This window comes from Cnephaeus nilssonii, assembly GCF_951640355.1.
Source record: "Cnephaeus nilssonii genome assembly, chromosome: X".
In the NCBI taxonomy this organism is placed as follows: Eukaryota; Metazoa; Chordata; class Mammalia; order Chiroptera; family Vespertilionidae; genus Cnephaeus; species Cnephaeus nilssonii.
Genome location: NC_137071.1, coordinates 131,414,889 through 131,434,489, shown reverse-complemented (window position 1 = coordinate 131,434,489; position 19,601 = coordinate 131,414,889). Strand labels below are relative to the sequence as shown.

The 19,601-nt window shown below is 46.0% G+C and overlaps 1 protein-coding gene across 1 annotated transcript; it reads left to right on the top strand.

Annotated features, from left to right (window-relative positions):
* Positions 1-4,297: 4,297 nt before the first annotated feature.
* Positions 4,298-19,497, top strand: ATP6AP2 (ATPase H+ transporting accessory protein 2). The gene is made up of 9 exons (XM_079764418.1): positions 4,298-4,461; positions 8,827-8,957; positions 11,517-11,648; positions 13,953-14,048; positions 14,204-14,341; positions 16,202-16,255; positions 17,150-17,299; positions 18,081-18,200; positions 18,473-19,497. Exons 1-9 carry the CDS (start codon positions 4,422-4,424, stop codon positions 18,665-18,667), a joined length of 1,056 nt encoding a protein of 351 aa, XP_079620544.1. The 5' UTR covers positions 4,298-4,421; the 3' UTR covers positions 18,668-19,497.
* The last annotated feature ends 104 nt before the right edge of the window (positions 19,498-19,601 follow it).

Here is a 19,601-nt window from a genome sequence, read left to right as displayed (position 1 = left end):
TAAAAAATGTGGCTCTCAAAAGAAATTTCAATCGTTGGACTGTTGATATTTGGCTCTGCTGACTAATGAGTTTGCCGACCACTGCTCAAGATGAAGGACCTTTCCCTTCCCCGACTTCATCCCCACAGCCATGCACCTCCTAACCTCTAAGGGACCCCAAAAGACTTGCATCTGGGGGAGCAATGGGCAGTGGCAGCTGGTCCGAGCTAGCCCCCTGAACCTGTCCCAAGGCGTCTTTTCCCTGTGACAAACACACTCTCACAATCACCAGACTCGCTGGTGAAATCTTTCCTGCATGAAGTCAAGAAGCCATGCCGAAACCGGTTTGGCTCAGTGGATAGAGCGTCGGCCTGCGGACTCAAGGGTCCCAGGTTCGATTCCGGTCGGGGGCATGTGCCTTGGTTGCGGGCACATCCCCGGTGGGGGGTGTGCAAGAGGCAGATGATCGATGTTTCTCTCTCATCGATGTTTCTAACTCTCTATCCCTCTCTCTTCTTCTCTGTAAAAAATCAATAAAATATATTAAAAAAAAAAAAGAAGAAGCCACACACCACCGCCGGCCTGAGGCAGACCTGCTCCAGGCCCAGGCCCCTCTCCGGTAACAGCTGTTTGAAATCCTTTCCAATTACAAATAACAGATTTTAACATGCAGCTCCTCTTGCCTAGAAACAAATTCAAATCCTAACTTAGGAGGCGCCCTGCTGTATAAGGTAAAGAATGACAAAATATTCTGGAGGATCAGAAACGATGGAACCGACCTTTGGCTGGCTGGGCGCCGGGGAGGAGGTGTGTGGGGTGGGAAAGACTGATCCTGCAGGAGGGAAATCACAGATGAGTTCATTTAGAAACAATTAAGTTACATTGGACTATGTATAGAATGGGGCTGAGTTGTTATTTCAATTAAAAAAATAACTCCTCTAACGTAAAGCTCCAGTGTTAATATGGCATTATATACTGTATATACTGCTCGCCGAGGAATGTAAATATCAGGCACTCCAAAATAAATTACAGCCATAATGCAAAGTCTGACCTAGTTCTTAGGAACATAGACTATAAAACACTATAATGAAGGCAAAAATCCACGTCAAAATCTCCATTGTCTCGGAAGAGGAAACGTAAAGAAGTTTATTCAGTGGCATTATCATTGGAAAATTATTATTGTATTAATTAATATTAATTGTTATTAATATACGGCCGCCACTTCTTGGCTTGGTGGGTGAAAGGTGAGTGTAGCGCAGTGAAGGTAGCAAATTTTCCCACCAGCAGGCAGTGCAGACACAGCACCTTTCCACGCGCGCTCGGTGCTCTGAATTATTAATTAGGGTGTTCAATATACTGCGTGGTGCATGAGGTTAGATTTAACTTCATATTCTGGCAATCGGATCTTGCCACCTTCCCAGGTTGGAAAATTAGGTTGTAACAGCAGCATTTCTTATGTTTGGTCAGGAAACCACACCCGTGACAAGGGTGGGGAACCCTTTCGAGCTGACCCAGAGAGGGGACAAGTCAATTGAGGTCTTGAGAACAACAGCCACAATGATGAGCTCCTGGCACTTCGACTCCCAGTTTCAATCTTGAGGAAAATTCTAGGAGTATTGGGAATGATGTGGGCTTTGGCCTTAACCAGACCTGGGTGCAGATCTAGGTTCTGCCAACACACAAAATACAAAAATAGGGGATTAGATGAATAAATTAGGGTGCATCTACACAATGACATATTATGCAGTAATTAAAAATATACACTGAGTGGCCAGATTATGATGATCTCTGAACACATAATAATCTGGCCACTCAGTGTATATGCAAACATTCTGTGAAATGGATGGGTACCACAGCATTTCATGTAAAGGCAAGACATTAAATGTCTGTTTAAACAGGTTTCGTCAATTAAAGTTTGATAATGCTGTGAACTGACAAAGGCCAGTTTATTTTATTTTTTTATAGCCGAGTCCTTTTTTTAAAAAAAATATTTCTATTGATGTCAGAGAGGAAGGGAGAGGGAGAGAGAGAAACATCAGTGATGAGAGAGAATCATGGATTAGCTGCCTCCTGCACGCCCGACACTGGGGATGGAGCCCGCAACTGCAGCATGTGCTCTGACCAGAAATCGAACCCAGGACCACCTGGTTCATAGGTCCACGTTCAACCACTGAGCCGCGCCGGCCGGGCTGAAGCGCCATTTTCATCACATCATATCTGGGTATGTAGCATCAACATGGTGTGTGATTGTTGATGTGGACCTTGATCACCTCGCTGAGGTCGCTTGTCAAGTTTCTCCCCTGTGAAGTTACTCCCGCCCCACCCCATCACTTTTTCATTCTGCAGAATTGTATATGCTATCTTTTGAAAAGGAATTCTTAATTTTTAATTGAGTGGGGGCTGCATGGTCTTGGGGCATGATATGACCTTGACCTCTGCAGGGCTCCCCGATGGCTGATTTGCAGGGACCAGGCCACCTCACCATGCTCTATCTGGGATCACTCAGAATTTACTGCTGGAATTAATGGGGGGGGGGGGGGGGCAGAGGGAAAGAGTTAGGAAAGCAAACTGAATTATGTACATAGTCTTTCAAATATTATATGTGTACCTCTCCTTCCGTTTTCGTTTTCTGATTCTTCTGAGAGTCCTCCCCTCAGGGCAATGGCCTGGGAGGAGAGGTGTGATGAGGAAGGAGGCTTCCTTTAGGCAAACATTACCTGTCATACCTTCAACTAGTACCCTGCCACTCACAATCCACTCCTAAATGCTTCAAGGGAAAGTTAACCGAATCACCAGTTCCTTATGAAGCGCTCAAGATTGAATCCAAAGGGCTGCATTCATAAAGGAGAACTACCGATGGTTCAGAATGGGACCTTGAGTACGCCCCCCGCCCCTCCCCGCGCCGCAGGTTTCAATCTCAGTGTATGAAACCAGAAGGCTTCCTACAGCGGTTATCTTACTGGCTTCTACGCTAAGAAGCAGCATTGCCCCTTTAAGACCTCAGAGGAAAAGGGGCCTTAGGTTGAAAGGGTACGAGATTCACCCTTAGCTAAGCAAGGGATGTCATTTCTCAAGACATAATAGAGCATGAGAGATGGTGAGATTTTGACGTTTTCTTGGGGGAGGGGGAAGAGGAAGGATTTATTTTATTCCAGTCTATTTACAATATTTTTGGTCATCTTCAAATTAAAAGACGGAAGAATGTTCTGGAACTCTTTCAAGAACAGAACAATCCACTCCTTTCCCTGTCCCTTTAGGTTGGATGAGCGCGCAGGCGCTCTGCTCCACTTTTAGCTGACTATGCCCCTAAGTAAGGTTCATTTACACAAGCTCTTTCCAGGCCCTTGGTCTAGAACCGGTTCTGGTGGCCAGAGTGAAATTTCAGTGGATGTGAACAGAAGCGACTGCATCGTGTGCTGCCTTCCCCACAACTTAGTTTCCTACCTGGTAGAAATCCCTCCCCCCCCCCCCCCCCATCACCTATCCTTGCCTATGGGAACGCATCCATCTTTCAAGGTCATCAGCTGGGCAATCATCTTCTAACTCCAGCTGTTACATTGTGTTACTTCTTTCCTCATATCACGGGCCAAGAATTCTGAGCTGTGGGGAGGGCGGATCCTGGTCTAATTAATGTGTGTAGCCCTCACGGAACGCGGAGTGAATGGATGAAGAAAGTCATTGATGTTTCTGTCATGTCACTCCTGGTCGATCAGGAAGTCAGACAATCTTAGGAGGTAGGGTTACCTCATTAGCAAATCCACACACAGGCCGCCCAGGTGTATTTGGATTTCAGACAACCAATTTCTTTTTTTAGCATAAGTACGTCCCGTGAAATATTCATCCTAAAAATTATTCGTTGTGCCCTACGTGGAGGACAGGGCTCCCAGGGGCTCCCAGCTTCCTCCCAGCCGGAACTCAGCATTGGGCAATAGAGCGAAACCAAACCAGCCACGCAGCTTCCGCGGCTACCCCCGTGGCAGGGCAGAGCCACGCGACCGGGAAGGACGGACAGCCGGTTGGAAACGGCCACCCGGGAGTGGCCACGGGGTCCGCACGCGGGAGGGAGGCCCCGTCTGCTCCCACACCTGGGCTCGCCCGGGCGACCCTCTAACTCGTGACCAGTTGTCACGGGCCAGGGGGCGGGCCGGCCCGGCTGTGCGATTGCTGTCTCCCATTAGAAGGGCCGCCCGTCCATCACGTTAGACCCGCCCATCCGTCAGTTAGACCCGCCCATCGGCCCGACGCGCGCCGGCCACGCCTCCCCCGCAAGCCGCGGCGTCTCCGGCGATTGGTGGAGAGCGCGGCACCGGTGAGCGGCGGCGACGACGGGGCGGGCCCAGGCACTCGGGCAGAGCCGGAGCTCGTCACCCGCGGTGCAGCCGTGGTCGCTCGCGTCCTCCTGCCCGTTCCTTGTCCCCTGCGCCGCCGCGGCCGCCGGAGCCATGGCTGTGCTCGTCGCGCTTCTGCCCTTGTTGGTGGCGGGTGAGGACCCGAGGCGGGCGGGGCGCGGTCCGCGGGGTCGGGGCCGCCGGGTCGGGGGCGGCCAGGCGGGTGCCCCGGGGGGGCGGGTGCCGCAGTGCGGGCGAGGGGCGCCGCGGCCGGGGAGGGGCGGGGCGGGGCCGGGTGGGGGGCGTCTGAGCGGCCGCACCTTCCTCCTTGCGGAAGGCGCGTCCGCCCGTCTGGCCTCGCGTCCTCCCGGCCTCTTCCGGCTCCGGACGCCGGGGAGGCATTTCTCAATTGAGTGGAACCGCAGCCGTCCGCGAAGAAGGGCAGGGACTTAGCTGCCATCAGCGGCTGCGTTTCTTCCGTTTTCCTGGTGTCTTCATCCCTAGCCGTTGGCCTCGGTGATCGTTGCGGGAGACAAAAGTTGGAGGTGGAGTCCTTGTCTTTGCCTGGTTGTTTCTAAAGGCGAACTCCAAGTCCCTCTCCGTGGCCGGTCCCAGTTAGCGATTTTAAGGATTTGGGAACTAAGATGTGAGTCACGTTCTTCGGGTCACATGTCAAATCATGGTAGCTTTCTGAGAGGAGCCTGGGTTCCCTGCCATTCAGCAAGGGGCAGCTAGGATTTGGCCTCTTGTGTATCACGCAATTCATTGAATTTCACAGCAGCCCTTGCGCAGGACAGTGATCACGCCTAAGCACATTACCCAACGCCACGCAGGTAGCCAGCAGCAAGGCTGGACTTGAACCCAGATCAGCTCTCGCCAGAGCGTGGGCCTTTCCATTCCAGGCGCTGTGGCCCAGGCGGTGGGAATCACGGGGGCTGGGACCGGGCGCAGGCGGGCCAACGAGAGGCCGCGTGGAAAACAGTTGGGAGGAATTGGGTTCCGGCCCCCAGTGTATGGCTTTAAAACCCATAGGTTAAAATCTATAGGAGGCCCGTGCCTCTGCTTGCACGGTGTTGTGTTGATGCCAGTTCTACTTCTTTTCCTGCCCCTAAATTGTAGGGCTGTTTTGTGTCTCTCTCTGGAAAGTCATTCTGATCTATCTAGTAAGTTACTTGGGGGCAACTTTTTATTTTAATTTCTTTTTGTTTGTTTTTTTTTTAAATCCTCACCTGAGGATATTTTTCCATTCATTTTTAGAGAGAGTGGAAGAGAGAGGGAGAGACAGAGCAAAACATCGATGTGAGAGAAACACATTCATTGGCTGCCTCCTGCACGAGCCCCCCAACCAGGGCCCGGGCTGGGGAGGATCCTGCAACCCAGGTACATGCCCTTGACCTGAATCAAACCCGGGACCATTTGGAGGCCAACACTCTATTCACTGAGCCAAACTGGCCAGGACTATTTTTTAAATTTCATTTTTGAACTTTAAAAATCTTCCCTTTCATACCATGATTTATCTGAACATATGCTAATTCCACGTTTAGTGTTATGAGTGATATTATTTTGATTCAAGGATGTTTAGGGGGTTTTGTTTATTTTTGGTTTGGCCGATGGTTTGAACATGCTTTCCTAACTAGAATAGGCTAGTTCCTGCAGACCAAGAATCCCATCCTGTCAGCATTTGCATTGCTTGGTCTTGTCAGCTGAGGTTCAATTAGTTTTTTCCACAATGACTAAATGTGATCTAATGGAAGACATCTTTAAGAGATCAGACTTCTCTATTAGTGAAGAAAACATAGGTTCTTTAAAATGGTTACCAAGTCAGAGAGAGACTAGAGGAGGGGAATTAGCATTATGAATACCACGTCACAAGGAGTATTTGGGAAAATTCACATTCAGCCGGGAGAGGAAAGGCGCAAGGTCAAAAACACATGGGTCTGAAGGCTGTCCTGTGGAGGGGTTGATTTGGTCACTGATGCCCCAGAGGTAGAAAGGAGGACCCGTTCCCTTTTTCCCGGATTGATTCCATCTCCCACGCCCAGACCACAGCATAGTGTGGGGGAGCTCCCAGAGGGTGGGACTCGGCCTCCAGCTCAGACTGGGAGGCTCACAGGACACGTGTGGCATTTCTGACAGTACAGGTCTGAGTGTTTAGGGGTTCAGTTGAGAGACCCCAGAAGTAATGTTAGTGAGGTGCCCTTGCATTGGTCTCCAAGCTCTGGGCAGTGAGTGGAGGTGGTTAAACGGAAGGATGAATGAACAGATCTGTATTTTGAGGTGACAGGAAGGCAGGTCATAAGGTGGCCAGTTCCCCAGGCCTGGCGAGAGCCCGGAGCGTGCGCACTGGACATGGGTGGGAAAGGACTTGTGGGATAATCAGAAAAAAAGTGGACAGGTGAGCTGTGGTGCTGAGGAAGGATTTCAAGGCGACCCATTCGAGCAGCTGGATGGCAGGCGGGGGCATCCTTGGGGGCAGGGAACACGGGGGAGCAGATGGAAAGCTGGGGAGTTCTGTTGGGTTTGAAAGACCCACGGGGCTGAGAGGGACATGCGCAGCAGACTGTTGGGGGTGCAGGTCTGAGGCTCAAGAGAAATCCAGGCTGAAATCAAACCCTGGGAGCCATCAGTGTGTTGGGGAGTGTTCAGCCTTAGGGGAGAGAGGGGGACTAGGAGAGTGGGGGCAGGGAGGGGGCTCAGGCCTCCCAAGGGCAGTGCGCACTTAGTTTTTGGAATAGCAATCAGTGGTCAGGTGTTCTGTAGAATTCCCGCGCTTTGGGTTTGCCTGATATTTTCGGATGATTACATTGGGAAAATTACTATACAGGTCTCTCCTTTTAAAGGACTGTAACTTTTGGGCATATATTATGAATATGTAACCTATTATACCACAAGTGTATGCTTTGTAAATATGTGTCTAGGGGGGCTACTTTCAAATTTTGTATTTTGTACTGGAAGGATTGAAACCTACAAAGTCTGGAGTCCATGACTGATGTTTTCTAAAGCGCTGGGCTCCTGCGCGACTGCTGTACGGACAGGAAGGAGCATCGAACTATAAAGTCAAGGCAAAGGCCCAGCCGGTGTGGCTCAGTGGCTGAGCTTCGACCTATGAACCAGGAGATTGCGGTTCGATGCCCGGTCAGGGCACATGCCTCGGTTGTGGGCTCGATCCCCAGTGTGGGGCATGCAGGAGGCAGCCAATCAATAATTCTGTCTCATCATTGATGTTTCTGTCTCTCCCTCTCTTTAAAAAATCAATGAACTTGTATGCATGCATATTAGCATAACCAATGGACACAGACACTGGGGCGGTGGGGGCTTGCCCGGGGTGGGAATGGCTGGGGGGGGGGTGTCAATTGGGGAAAAAGGAGACATATGTAAAACTTTAAACAATAAAAAAAAGGAGAAAACAGAATGCCAAAAATAAAATCAATGAAAACATATTTAAAAAATAATAAAGTCACAGCAAAGGAATTGAGTAGAACATTGCTGGGTTGAGTAGGGCCACATCTCAAAACAAGGCTATCTCCGGATCCAAATATGGTTTTTTAAATGTGTGTGGTGCTTTGAAACTAAGCGTCTCTTGCTGCCCCGTTTTCCTTAGAGTTTGCAAAACTACTCCTTTAGTGAACCAAGATGTGTATCCATTACAGACGGCCCTTCCATTCTGCTCATTTGTTTTGGTCCACCTCGGGCTGGAACAGTTTGGAAATTTCTGCTCTGGTGGCTGCACTGAATTGCATCTCATTTTATCAGCACCATCGGAGGCCTTTTATTCACTGTCAGCACTGCAACACCAAACATGGTCAACGCCAACTACTGGGCCACACCGGCCGGGCTTCTCCTCATATCCCTAGACTAGCTGACTTTATTATTACAGAATACCTTTTCTCACCTTCATATGTCCATTGGAAATACTATTTCCTGGATTTTGTTTCTGTGGTCTGGTGTTTTGTATCCTGACTGGTAACATGTACCCCCACTTGACAGGCCTCATTTCACTAGGTTTGCCTGGGGGATGAAAGGAAAGATCTGATCTTTCCTAAGATACTAACCTACTAACGTTTTAGGGTGAAATGCTAGGAAATTTTATGAATTTGCATTTTGAAGAGAGGATCGATGGTAGAAATAATTTAGAGTTTTTAAGATTTCATTCTTGTTAGTCTGTGCTAGAGTTTTGTTTTTTGTTTCTTAAATTCTGGAGACGTGCCACTGATTTCTAATACTTGACAAATTGCCACGTGCCCCTGATTAAGGGCCATTTGTAGGATGTCCTCTAGATCATTAGGGGGATCTGGTTTCGTAGTTGTATCTTTGTTACAGCAGAATGCTTGCACTTAAATTCTTAGAGTGATACCTTGAAAAAGAATTCATTGATGTTTATTTAGGATTCAGCGTTTTGTCCCATCATGATTTAGTATGCTAAGTCACTGGGAATGGGGAAACATACTTCATAATTTTCAACATGGATGCAAAAGACTTATGATGCTCATCATTCACTTACTAATCTGTTCCCTTCCAGGTGTTGTGGGGAACGAGTTTAGTATATTAAGATCTCCGGGGTCTGTTGTTTTCCGCGATGGGAACTGGCCTATACCAGGAGAGCGAATCCCAGATGTGGCTGCATTATCCATGGGCTTCTCTGTGAAAGAAGTATGTGTATTTAAAAATATATATTTGGGCCCTCGTGGGTAGCTCATCCCCATATGGTTCCATCCCCGGTCAGGGCACATACAGGAATCAACCAATGAGTGCATAAATAAGTGGAACAACAAATCGATGTTCTCTCTCTTTCAAATCAATCAATAAAAATTTTTTTAAAAAATTAGAGCTGTTTCTGAAAGCATTTTTGTTGATTTCTGCAAATAGCCCTAGAAAGCAACAAGCTAACATAGGTATATTTGGTACAGGTTGCAAAAGTAAAAAAGCTCATTTGTAGTTGGGGAGATTTGGGATAAGTACAAGCTTGGCTTATGAAACCAAATCCTTACAAATCATTGTCCATGTAATAGGACGTATACTTTTTAAAAAATATATTTTATTGATTTTTTTACAGAGAGGAAGGGAGAGGGAGAGAGAGTTAGAAACATCGATCAGCTGCCTCCTGCACACTCCCCACTGGGGATGTGCCCGAAACCAAGGTACATGCCCTTGACCGGAATCGAACCTGGGACCCCTCAGTCCGCAGGCCGACGCTCTATCCACTGAGCCACACCGGTCAGGGCAGGACGTATACTTTTATTGTTTTCAGTACACGTGACAGATTTGTGTTTCAGCTCCGGCTGCTGTTACAAAGCACTGAGGTGGGTGGCTTCTAAGCAGCAGCCATTTCCCGCCTTTCTGAGACTGTGTGAGCTCAGGGTGCGGTGTGGTCAGTCCTAGTGAGGGCCGCCTTCCAGGGCGCAGACTGGGCTGCTTGCTGTGTCCCCACATGGTGGGAGGAGTGAGAGCGCCCCAGGTCCTTTGTAAGGGCACTGACCCCTTTCGTGAGAGCTCCACCCTCATGACCCAAGCACCTCCTGAAGGCCCCACCTCCCGATACCATCCCCTTAGGGCTAGGAGCGCAGCATATGAATTTGGGGTGGGAGACACAAACACTCAGTCTCTTATAATTTGTTACAAATGAAAAAGTGTGTATCATCGTGCCTGAGTTTAGGAAAACGGTGTTGTCAGTAGTTAAGGAGTAGCCTGGGACAGTGGTCGGCAAACTCATTAGTCAGCAGAGCCAAATATCAACAGGACAACGATTGACATTTCTTTTGAGAGCCAAAAACCGACTTTTGCGCACGGGCCACGAAGTTTCAATTGCACTGTACGTGCGCGCCCGCACGTGGTATTTTGTGGAAGAGCCACACTCCAGGGGCCAAAAAGCTACATGTGGCTCGAGAGCCGCAGTTTGCCGACCACGGGCCTAGGATCACAGTTTCCAACCATTAAGCTGTAACACACAGGAACTGGCCGATCATGCGATGTAGCAGAGGGGCCTGGCCCCCGTGAGGGTGAGGAACAGACGGCTGTGCACTAGCGGAAAAGGGGTTCCGTTTGCTCGGTCTTCCTGTCATCGCCTCCCGTTTTAGAAGTTCGGTGCTTTGATGTGGTCTCCAGATATCATCAGTCACTCAGGAACTGTCCTCCGAGGTCCTGGGTGCCCCGAAACCCGCTCGCGGGGCCGGTGGGAGGGGCTCCTGAGCTCCTAGCACGAGCGGGACTGGCGGTTACATTTAAGGATGAGATTTGTACTTAGTTCTTTACAGACTTAAATTTGACTACAAATGGCAATTAAGGTAACCTTTAGAAATAATTATTAGTGAACTAATATGAGTTACTTTCAGCAGGAATTTTGTTTTATTTATAAAGAGCTTAGTCTAATGACAAAAATTTTTTTGAGATGTTTTCTGTTGATTTTAGAGTGAGAGGAGGGGTTGGGGGGAGAGAGAGAGAGAAACATCTATGTGAGAGAGAAACATCGATCAATTGCCTCCTGTACACTCCCCGACCAGGGATTGAACCCGAAACCTGGTTGTGTGTCATGACCGGGAATTGAACCCACAAACCTGGTGCATGGGATGATGCTCCAACGAACTGAGCCACCCGGCCAGGGCTAATGAGAATGCTTTCGTGCCGGAGAAAAGGGCTGGAGTAGAAGCAGTGAGGGGGAGGAAATGCCATGGTCGGAAGACGGCAAGGACACTTTGGACTCGGGAATTCGCAAAGTACCTATGTTTCGTTTACTTGCCTGCTATTTTCCATCAGAGACTTGAGGTGACTTCCTATTAGACGTTCTTGCTGAAATCTACAGGTTTTTAAGCAAATGAAGGTAGAAATCCACGTCCTTGCTTAGAACCGTGGTCGGCAAACTGCGGCTCGCGAGCCACAGGCGGCTCTTTGGCCCCTTGATTGTGGCTCTTCCACAAAATACCACGGCCTGGGCGAGTCTATGTTGAAGAAGTGGTGTTAGAAGAAGTTTAAGTTTAAAAAATTTGGCTCTCAAAAGAAATTTCAATCGTTGTCCTGTTGATATTTGGCTCTGTGGACTAATGGGTTTGCCGACCCCTGGCTTAGGAGATTGCAGCTCCCTGAACTGAAACACCTGCTCTCCGTGACGTTTCCTTGCCGGCGTCCGCCCAGAACCCCTTAGCTGTTTTCACAGAGGCTCCGGCATGCTTTCCCGAGTAGGTAACTCAGCACCGTCTCACGCTTCTCCACCTTCAGGACCTTTCTTGGCCGGGCCTTGCCGTGGGAAACCTATTCCATCGTCCTCAGGCCACGGTGATGGTGATGGTGAAGGGAGTGGACCGGCTCGCGCTGCCCCCAGGCAGCGTCATCTCCTACCCTCTGGAGAATGTGAGTATTTGGAAAGCCCACAGGGTGCGTCTTTAATTTCGTCTTGTCAGCTGTCATCATGCACTGTGTTCTAAGCACACGTGTCTTTTTTTGGATGCACTGATTGATAAGTAAAACAGCTTCTGGTACAAGCAGTGACGTGGGCTGTGAATTTATTGAGGCTTGTCTGTTCCGTGCATGGGAGTACTGTCTCAGATAAAAGGCAGACAAATGGCCCCACTCGGAATAGTCAGAGGCTCGGAAAACGGAAAGCAGTCGCGGTGTCTCCCGCTGACACTGTCTCGGGCGTTATCTTGTCACTTTCCCTTGAGTTTCACCTCATTTTTCTGGAAGGCGACTGGAGGCTCGCTCACTCCTTCACAAGCTTTCAAGCCGGCGGCTGACAGCTGTTGTGAGACCCTCCTGCCGCTGCCAGCACCGAGAAGTCAGCCAAACACGAGCGGTCCCTGTGACGTTCCTAGCTTCTCCAGCTTGATTGCTGGGGACGTGTCACCTTCAGTCTTCAGCTCTCCTGCCACGAGTGCCGTTTCACTAGGTCCATGTCCTCGTGTTCCCTCCGGAGTCCGCGGCAGTGAGCTGGCTGGCTGCAAACGCAGAGCTCTGTGGCTGGCTCAGGATGCTCCTGCAAGCTTGAACGTTCTCCTCCCTGCATTTGCTCATTAGCTCACTTTAAGAGAATTTTGGGAAGAGTTAATATGCATCTTGACTAAGAGGAAAAAATGATTTTGTTTCACAGTCTCATGAGTGGTGGGATTTGATCAGTAAGGTATATATAATCCCAATAATTTCTGCCTGTACCATGTTAGCATTACTTTGCTGCTTATAAACGTGAACCTTTTAATAGTAAAAGGAATTACTGTAAGAAATCTCCATTAAAGCAAAACCACTACTACTATACTGCTTCTTCTTGTTTTTTTAAAAGTATATATTTTTATTGATTTCAGAGAGGGAGAGAGAAACATCAATGATGAGAGAGAATCATGGATCGGCTGCCTCCTCCACGCCCCACGATCGAGCTTGCAACCTGGGCATGTGCCCTGATCGGGAATTGAACCGTGACCTCCTGGTTCATAGGTCAATGCTCAACCACTGAGCCACACCAGCTGGGCTATACTGCTTTTTTTAGTACCATAATATTGAGAATAAAATAATTATTTTGAGGGGAAAATTATCGCAATTTATTGTTAAAACTAATGTAGGGCAAAAAGAGATCTGTGAGGATAGAAGTAAGACTTTCGGTTATTCTTGGGGGTGGAGTGACTGATGGGGGAGGCTCTAGGGTGCTGATAATGTTCAGTCTTAATCTGGGGGGATTATATGAGTGTATCCATTTGTAAACATTCCTTGAGCTGTTATCCCAAGATTTGTGCACTGTATTGCATGTATGTTACACTTCAATAAAAAAAGTTCAAGGAGCCAAAACCGGTTTGGCTCAGTGGATAGAGCGTCGGCCTGTGGACTGAAAGGTCCCAGGTTCGATTCCGGTCAAGGGCATGTACCTTGGTTGCGGGCACATCCCCAGTGGGAGGTATGCAGGAGGCAGCTGATCGATGTTTCTCTCTCATCGATGTTTCTAACTCTCTATCCCTCTCAATTCCTCTCTGTAAAAAATCAATAAAATAAAAATTAAAAAAAGATTTTACCACAAGTGGTTATTTCAGTTTAATATCATGTGGTCCTACGATAAAAGCCCTATGAAATTCTGTGACATACTTTATGCTTTGTCTAAGAGTCTTCAGTGTATCTGAAGACAAACCCCAAGTTAAACATTTTTAAAATTTTGAAATGAAAAATGAGGTCTGTTTCTTTCAATTCAATTCAAAATCTTCTGACCTGTGTGTTTTTTTATTAAATGTATTGGGGTGACATTGGTTAATGGCATCATACGGATTTCAGGTGTATTCTGACCTCCTGAGTGAAAGTTAATACTTTATTGTAGAATATACATTCTTTGTCGAATGTTTAGTTAATATGGAGACGAAATATATTGCTATTTAAATACACACATGACCACCAGGAAATGAAGGTTTATGCAAGACAGCATTGCGTCCGTGGTGTTTGCAGGTTATTTCCTGTTTGGGCACATTGGGGGACAGGCTCATTGGCCCACTAGGCGGCTGTCTGACCTCTGTGCCCTCAAAAGGACTCTGTGTTTGGATGTGATTTGGGTCTTTTGAATTTCCCTAGAAATTGCTGATGCCTTTTTTATTTTATTTTTTTGAGGCTCCTTTTTTAATACCATCTGCATGATTTTTCTTCCCACTTTGGTTGAGATATAATTAAGGTCTTCCTCTTAAATTTCAGGCGGTTCCTTTTAACCTTGACAGTGTTGCAAATTCCATTCACTCCTTATTTTCTGAAGAAACTCCAGTAGTTTTGCAGCTGGCTCCCAGCGAGGAAGTAAGTGATACACTTTTTATTTAAGATGCTTTAAGAAATTAGCTTTCATTAGTTGATGAAAACTTAAAACCAGTTTTATGAACAATGCCGTCAGACCTCTGTACATTGGACTTCATCTGTAGGACACAGCTGAAACTTTTGGATTCTTCTTGCAGAGAGTGTACATGGTGGGGAAGGCAAACTCAGCTTTTGAAGATCTTTCAGTAACGTTACGACAGCTCCGCAGTCGCCTGTTTCAAGAAAACTCTGTCCTCAACTCGCTTCCCCTCAATTCCCTGAGCAGGAACAATGAAGTAAGTATAGTTACTGACGCACAAGTTAATCTCGTTACTCTTTCCTGTAGGTGTTTCTCTTTTCCTCGTCCAGTGCGGAAAGAGAGCGGGTCCAGTTCCTGAGTAGAGGAGCTGGGGATTGAGAAATAAAAGAAACAAGACACAAAATATAAGGAAAAAGCTGGGAGCCGGGTGGGACCACCGTCCTCTCTGATGGAGGGACAGGGACCCAGAGCCGATGCAGCGTGTTTATTTATATTCCAAATACCAGGGGGTTTCACCAGAACTTAGGATCAAAGGAGCTTGGGTGGGCCCAGGTCCTATTCATTCCCTCATTCCCGGTGCTAGACTGGATTTACATATCAAAGCCCGCTCCCCGACACCTGGGCAAAGGTAAGAGTCAGTGCTGACAACACATCCGCCTTTTTGGTCAATGTGTATCCAAGACGCGGCTCTGCCTGTCACTTTGGATTCAGCTGACAATAATTAAAGAAATGCCCATGTGCCTTCCCAGGGGGCCCTCTACACTTTCCCATTTCTTACGCTGCTGACTTTTGCAAATTTATGGCTGGAGTAGATTCTTCTTTCCTCTAGTGTAGTTTTCTCGTGGACTGCATGAGTCACCTCCTTTGGTGAGTTGAACTGTAGTGGTAAGTAGTATTACATTCTCGCATGAGGGTTGTCACCAATGAATCTGGACAAACCAGAAATCACGGGATTTACTTGGCGGCTGATGGAGCTGGGCCCCTCTGGCACTGTGGGCGCCCTCATTCACTGCCACTTCTGATGTGTTACCTCATTTTTCTAGTTCATTCTTCTTTGTTTCGTCTTTCTTTCTTTCTTTCTTTCTTTCTTTCTTTCTTTCTTTCTTTCTTTCTCTTTCTTTCTTTTTTTTTTTTTTTTTGCTAATCCTCACCTGAGGATATTTTTCTAGTGAATTTTAGAGAGTGGAAGGGAGAGGGAGAGACAGAAACATCAATGTGAGAGAGATGCATTGATTGGTTGCCTCCTGCACACGCCCCACCTGGGGCCAGGGATTAAGCCTTGACCGGAATAGAACCTGGGACCCTTCAGTCCTCAGGCTGACATGCTATCCACCTAGCCAAACTGGCTGGGGCTCTAGTTTATTCTTGACAGTGAAGTGGAGGGAGCCACCCTCCCTTATGGCTCCTGTCTGTCAGTTTCACCACCTGCTCATGCACCCTCTTAACCACGTGGCACACCACCTTTCTGGCACCCTCCCCTCCTCCTATGGTTGACCAGGACCACCGTCTGTTACTCTCCAATGTAGAACATGCTCAAGGGATGTGAGCAAACGGGGCCACTGGCAAGACCTTGCTGCAGTGTGCCAGAACATTCTGACACCCTGAGGACAAACTGTAGAGTTTAGATGCTTTATCATAGCTTTATCAGAAATATGGCTATTGAGCCCTGGCTGGGATGGCTCAGTTGGTTAAGTGTCATTCCGTACCAAAAGGTCACCGGTTCAATTCCCAGTCAGGACACATGACCAGGTTGTGGGTTAGATTCCCTAGCAGGGGGTGTGCAGGAGGCAACCGATCAATGTCTGTTTCTCTCTCTTCCTCCATCCCTTACCCCCCTCCCTCTCTCTCTAAAAAGTCAATAAAAACATAAAAAAAATAAAGAGACACAGCTACTGAGTGGTGGTCACTGTGCGAGGAATGGCCATCCCCTTTCTGGTGGGAAATGATGTCTTACATGTATTTTCCATTGAAATGAACCTACCAAATGGAGGACAACTGTTGCATAAGCTTGCTGATGTGCTTAGCATTTGTAATACCCTGCGCCTTACTTGATAAATGGCAAGCTCAGTTCCGCGATGCATATTTAAGGCACTGTGCATTTCTTTCGGCTCTGCAGGTCGATCTGCTCTTTCTTTCTGAACTGCAAGTTCTACATGATATTTCAAGTTTGGTGAGTAGGCTGCTCTGATTTTTCAGTTCCATTTATTTTGGTGCCAGAAGACACTTCTAGAGAATCTTTGCATGCTAATGAAACCAATAGAAAAGTTTGATCAAGTACGCCCTGGATTCATGATGCCATGAAAGTTGAGGAATTGGTGGTGGTGGGAATTTTGAACTCATCTCATGTTAGTCAAATTATCTTGGATTTCTACTCTTAGGAGGTCGTAAGTATATCCTCCAAGAATATAGGACTTGAGTGGGCCACCCTAGCTGCAGCCCTGACTTGGCTATTGATTTCTTGTGAGACATTAAGACTTAAATCCTGTATTTAAAATAGAAATAACAGTTTGGACTAACAAAGCTGTCCACCAAGTCAGGAAGGGAATAAATCTGCCTAAAGGGTATTTTTGGTGAATTTTTTCCCCCACAAAAATCTTCCTGTGATTGAAACAGAAAAATATACCTGTTTGCTGTCTACTGAAGTCGTTGCTCAAACTTTTCCAGCAGGGCTGGTTCCGGGAGCTGGAAGCCCAGTCCGGGGGCCGACCAGGGGTCCAGGAGGGCGTGTGGGAAGTGTCTGCTCTGAGCATTGATGGCTCATGTTCTGGGATCAGACTGGTCCAACCATCTGTTCTTTCATATCTGAAGTTTTTAAAAGAAAATTTAAAAAGAGCTTTTATTAAATATTCATGTAGTCCTGGAACTGCTCTTAAAAATGAGATTTATGTTGGATTTATTGGAAACTCCCATTTAAACCAGCTCCATTTGCCGCCATTTTAGACTATTTGTATATTGTGGCACATGGGCTGGTTCTGTTCAGCCTAGTTTAGATGGGCATAAAACTTTAATTGGCTGTGTTTGACATGACTTCATCCACTTCATTTTGTTTGTTTGTTCTCCTCAGTTGTCTCGACATAAGCATCTAGCCAAGGACCATTCTCCTGATTTATATTCACTGGAGCTGGCAGGTTTGGATGAAATTGGGAAACATTATGGAGAAGATTCTGAACAATTCAGAGATGCTTCTAAGATCCTTGTTGATGCTCTACAAAAGGTAAATTATCAGTGGGGTATGAGAGGTTACAGTATGACCACCTCACTTTTAGCCTCTTAATGGAAAAGTCTGCTTAGTGAAATACTTAATGTTGCTTGAACTCTTACGCTCTTTGGAGAACTTCTAATTTTAGTGGCCAAGGATAGAGTACAGCAAAGATGTATATGTATACTGGGACGTCTGGAATGCTGGCAGAGGCAGCGTAGGAAATGATGGGTAACTCCAGCCCAATACCTTTTTCTTCTCATCGTGCTAAAATATACGTAACATAAAACTTCCCACTTTAATCATTTTTAAGCACAGAGTGCTGTCACATTTAGTACATTCAAATTGCCGTGCAACCACCACTGCCATCCATTACTAGAACTTTTCATCTTCCCCAACTGAAACTCTGTCCCCAATAAACACTATGAAATAATCAAAGGGGAGCACCAAGCCAGTAGCAGACATTTAGTAGATAGGTAATAAATGCTCATTTCTCTTGCTCTTGAAATGACTCGCCTGTAACTCTTTAATGAGGTTTCACAGTTAAGTCTTGGTAGATGTTTGTGATTAACCAGAGACCATTTAGGAAGATTCTTTCATTTCCCTTCCCTACTTCCCTTCTCCCAACTTATATGCCAAAAATCCAGGCCCTTAAAGTTATTTGGAACATTTGAATGTATGTTGAAACGCTTAAGACTTGCCTGTTCTAAGCTTGTATTTCATGAGCCAATAGGTAGGTATGTTGTTCTTGTAGGTGCATGTAGTTAAGATTTATGTAATGTCACTGACTCCGCAGTTTGCAGATGACATGTATGGTCTCTATGGTGGGAATGCAGTGGTAGAGCTGGTGACTGTCAGATCATTCGACACATCCCTTGTGAGGAAGACAAGGACTATCCTTGAGGCAAAACAAGAGGTAAGCACGTTTTTAGATCCTGCTTTCAAACTGTGACATTAACTTTAAAACCCCACTAAATCTTAAGTCACCTGTGGCAGTTGAACCCGTTCATACTTAATCAGCAGTGTGTGCGATCCTCTCCTTGAAAGCTCCCTCCTTGGTCCCTCCTCGAATAAGCTCTTACGCCACTTAGGAATAAATGCTTGTTAGAGAGATGAATCAGAGCTGCTGCATTGGGGTAATTTCCTCTCTTAAAATTCTTCCCTCTTGATTTTCTTTCTTCATTGTAGAAGAACCCATCAAGTCCCTATAATCTTGCTTATAAGTATAATTTTGAGTATTCAGTGATTTTCAACATGGTACTTTGGATAATGATCGGCTTGGCCTTGGCTGTGATTATCACCTCTTACAATATTTGGAACATGGATCCTGGATATGATAGCATCATTTATAGGATGACAAACCAGAAGATTCGAATGGATTGAACTTTCCTTAAGTCAAACTTAGAAAAGGGGTTTGGAAATTGGCTGTTTTGTGAAAATAAATCTTTTAGTGTAAAGTAGACAGTATACTTTAAATTTTTTTAAAAGCAAATTTTGTTCTCTATTTTGTGTGTGCCTGTAAAGTTGTTTTAGAATGAATTATAGTATTGATGTGAATTGTTTGTGTAACAGATTCCGTAATATGCTCAATTATGATATAACCAGTAATTATAATTTCATTCCATTTAGTATTTGAAAATAATGCACTGAAATAAATGTAAAACATTTAGAATAGCTTGTGTTATTTATGTTGACAAAATGCACTGAATTTATTAGATTATGAATGCTTAACTTCCTTATAGGATAGGTGAAAATGGTATTTGGGTTGTTATGTACTGTGAGCTATTACAAATGTCTTAATTTGATGTAAATATCTCTGAAACAAGAGAAGATTTTAAACTTTAGAGCAGCTCTAAACTATGCATGTGCGTATTATAGTCACTTAGATTTTGAACTGTATCTGTTTTTCAACCTCTTGAAAGTTTGGTGATCCGATGGTCTAGTGTGGATATTAAAATACTAAATTAAGAAGAAATAGCTTTGTGGAGTTATAAAGCCTCATAATTATACAGATAGGACAAATATTTGGGGGATGTCTAGGGTCATGAATATAAAAATCTCTTTATTTCAGTAACTTTTCTCTATGTAAGTTACTATGGTTTGTGGTACAACGTTGTTATCGAAGACTAAGTGTAGATGTTCCTACTTTTGATGTGGAAGTGGACCAATGTCTGTGAAGAGTGACAAATAAAGTTAATGATTCCAAATCTGTGTCATTTCAATACTAACTCTATTTTATATGGTAAAACCCTAACTAAACAGGATTTTATTTCATCGGAATTGGCCATTTTGTTACACAGTTTCATGCTTCTTTTTA

Coding starts and splice junctions, on each gene's coding strand:
- ATP6AP2 (XM_079764418.1), top strand. CDS start 4,422: ATGGCTGTGCTCGTCGCGCTTCTGCCCTTGTTGGTGGCGG. Junction 14,342..16,201: donor CCCTGAGCAGGAACAATGAA/GTAAGTATAGTT, acceptor TCGGCTCTGCAG/GTCGATCTGCTCTTTCTTTC. Junction 18,201..18,472: donor TCCTTGAGGCAAAACAAGAG/GTAAGCACGTTT, acceptor TCTTCATTGTAG/AAGAACCCATCAAGTCCCTA.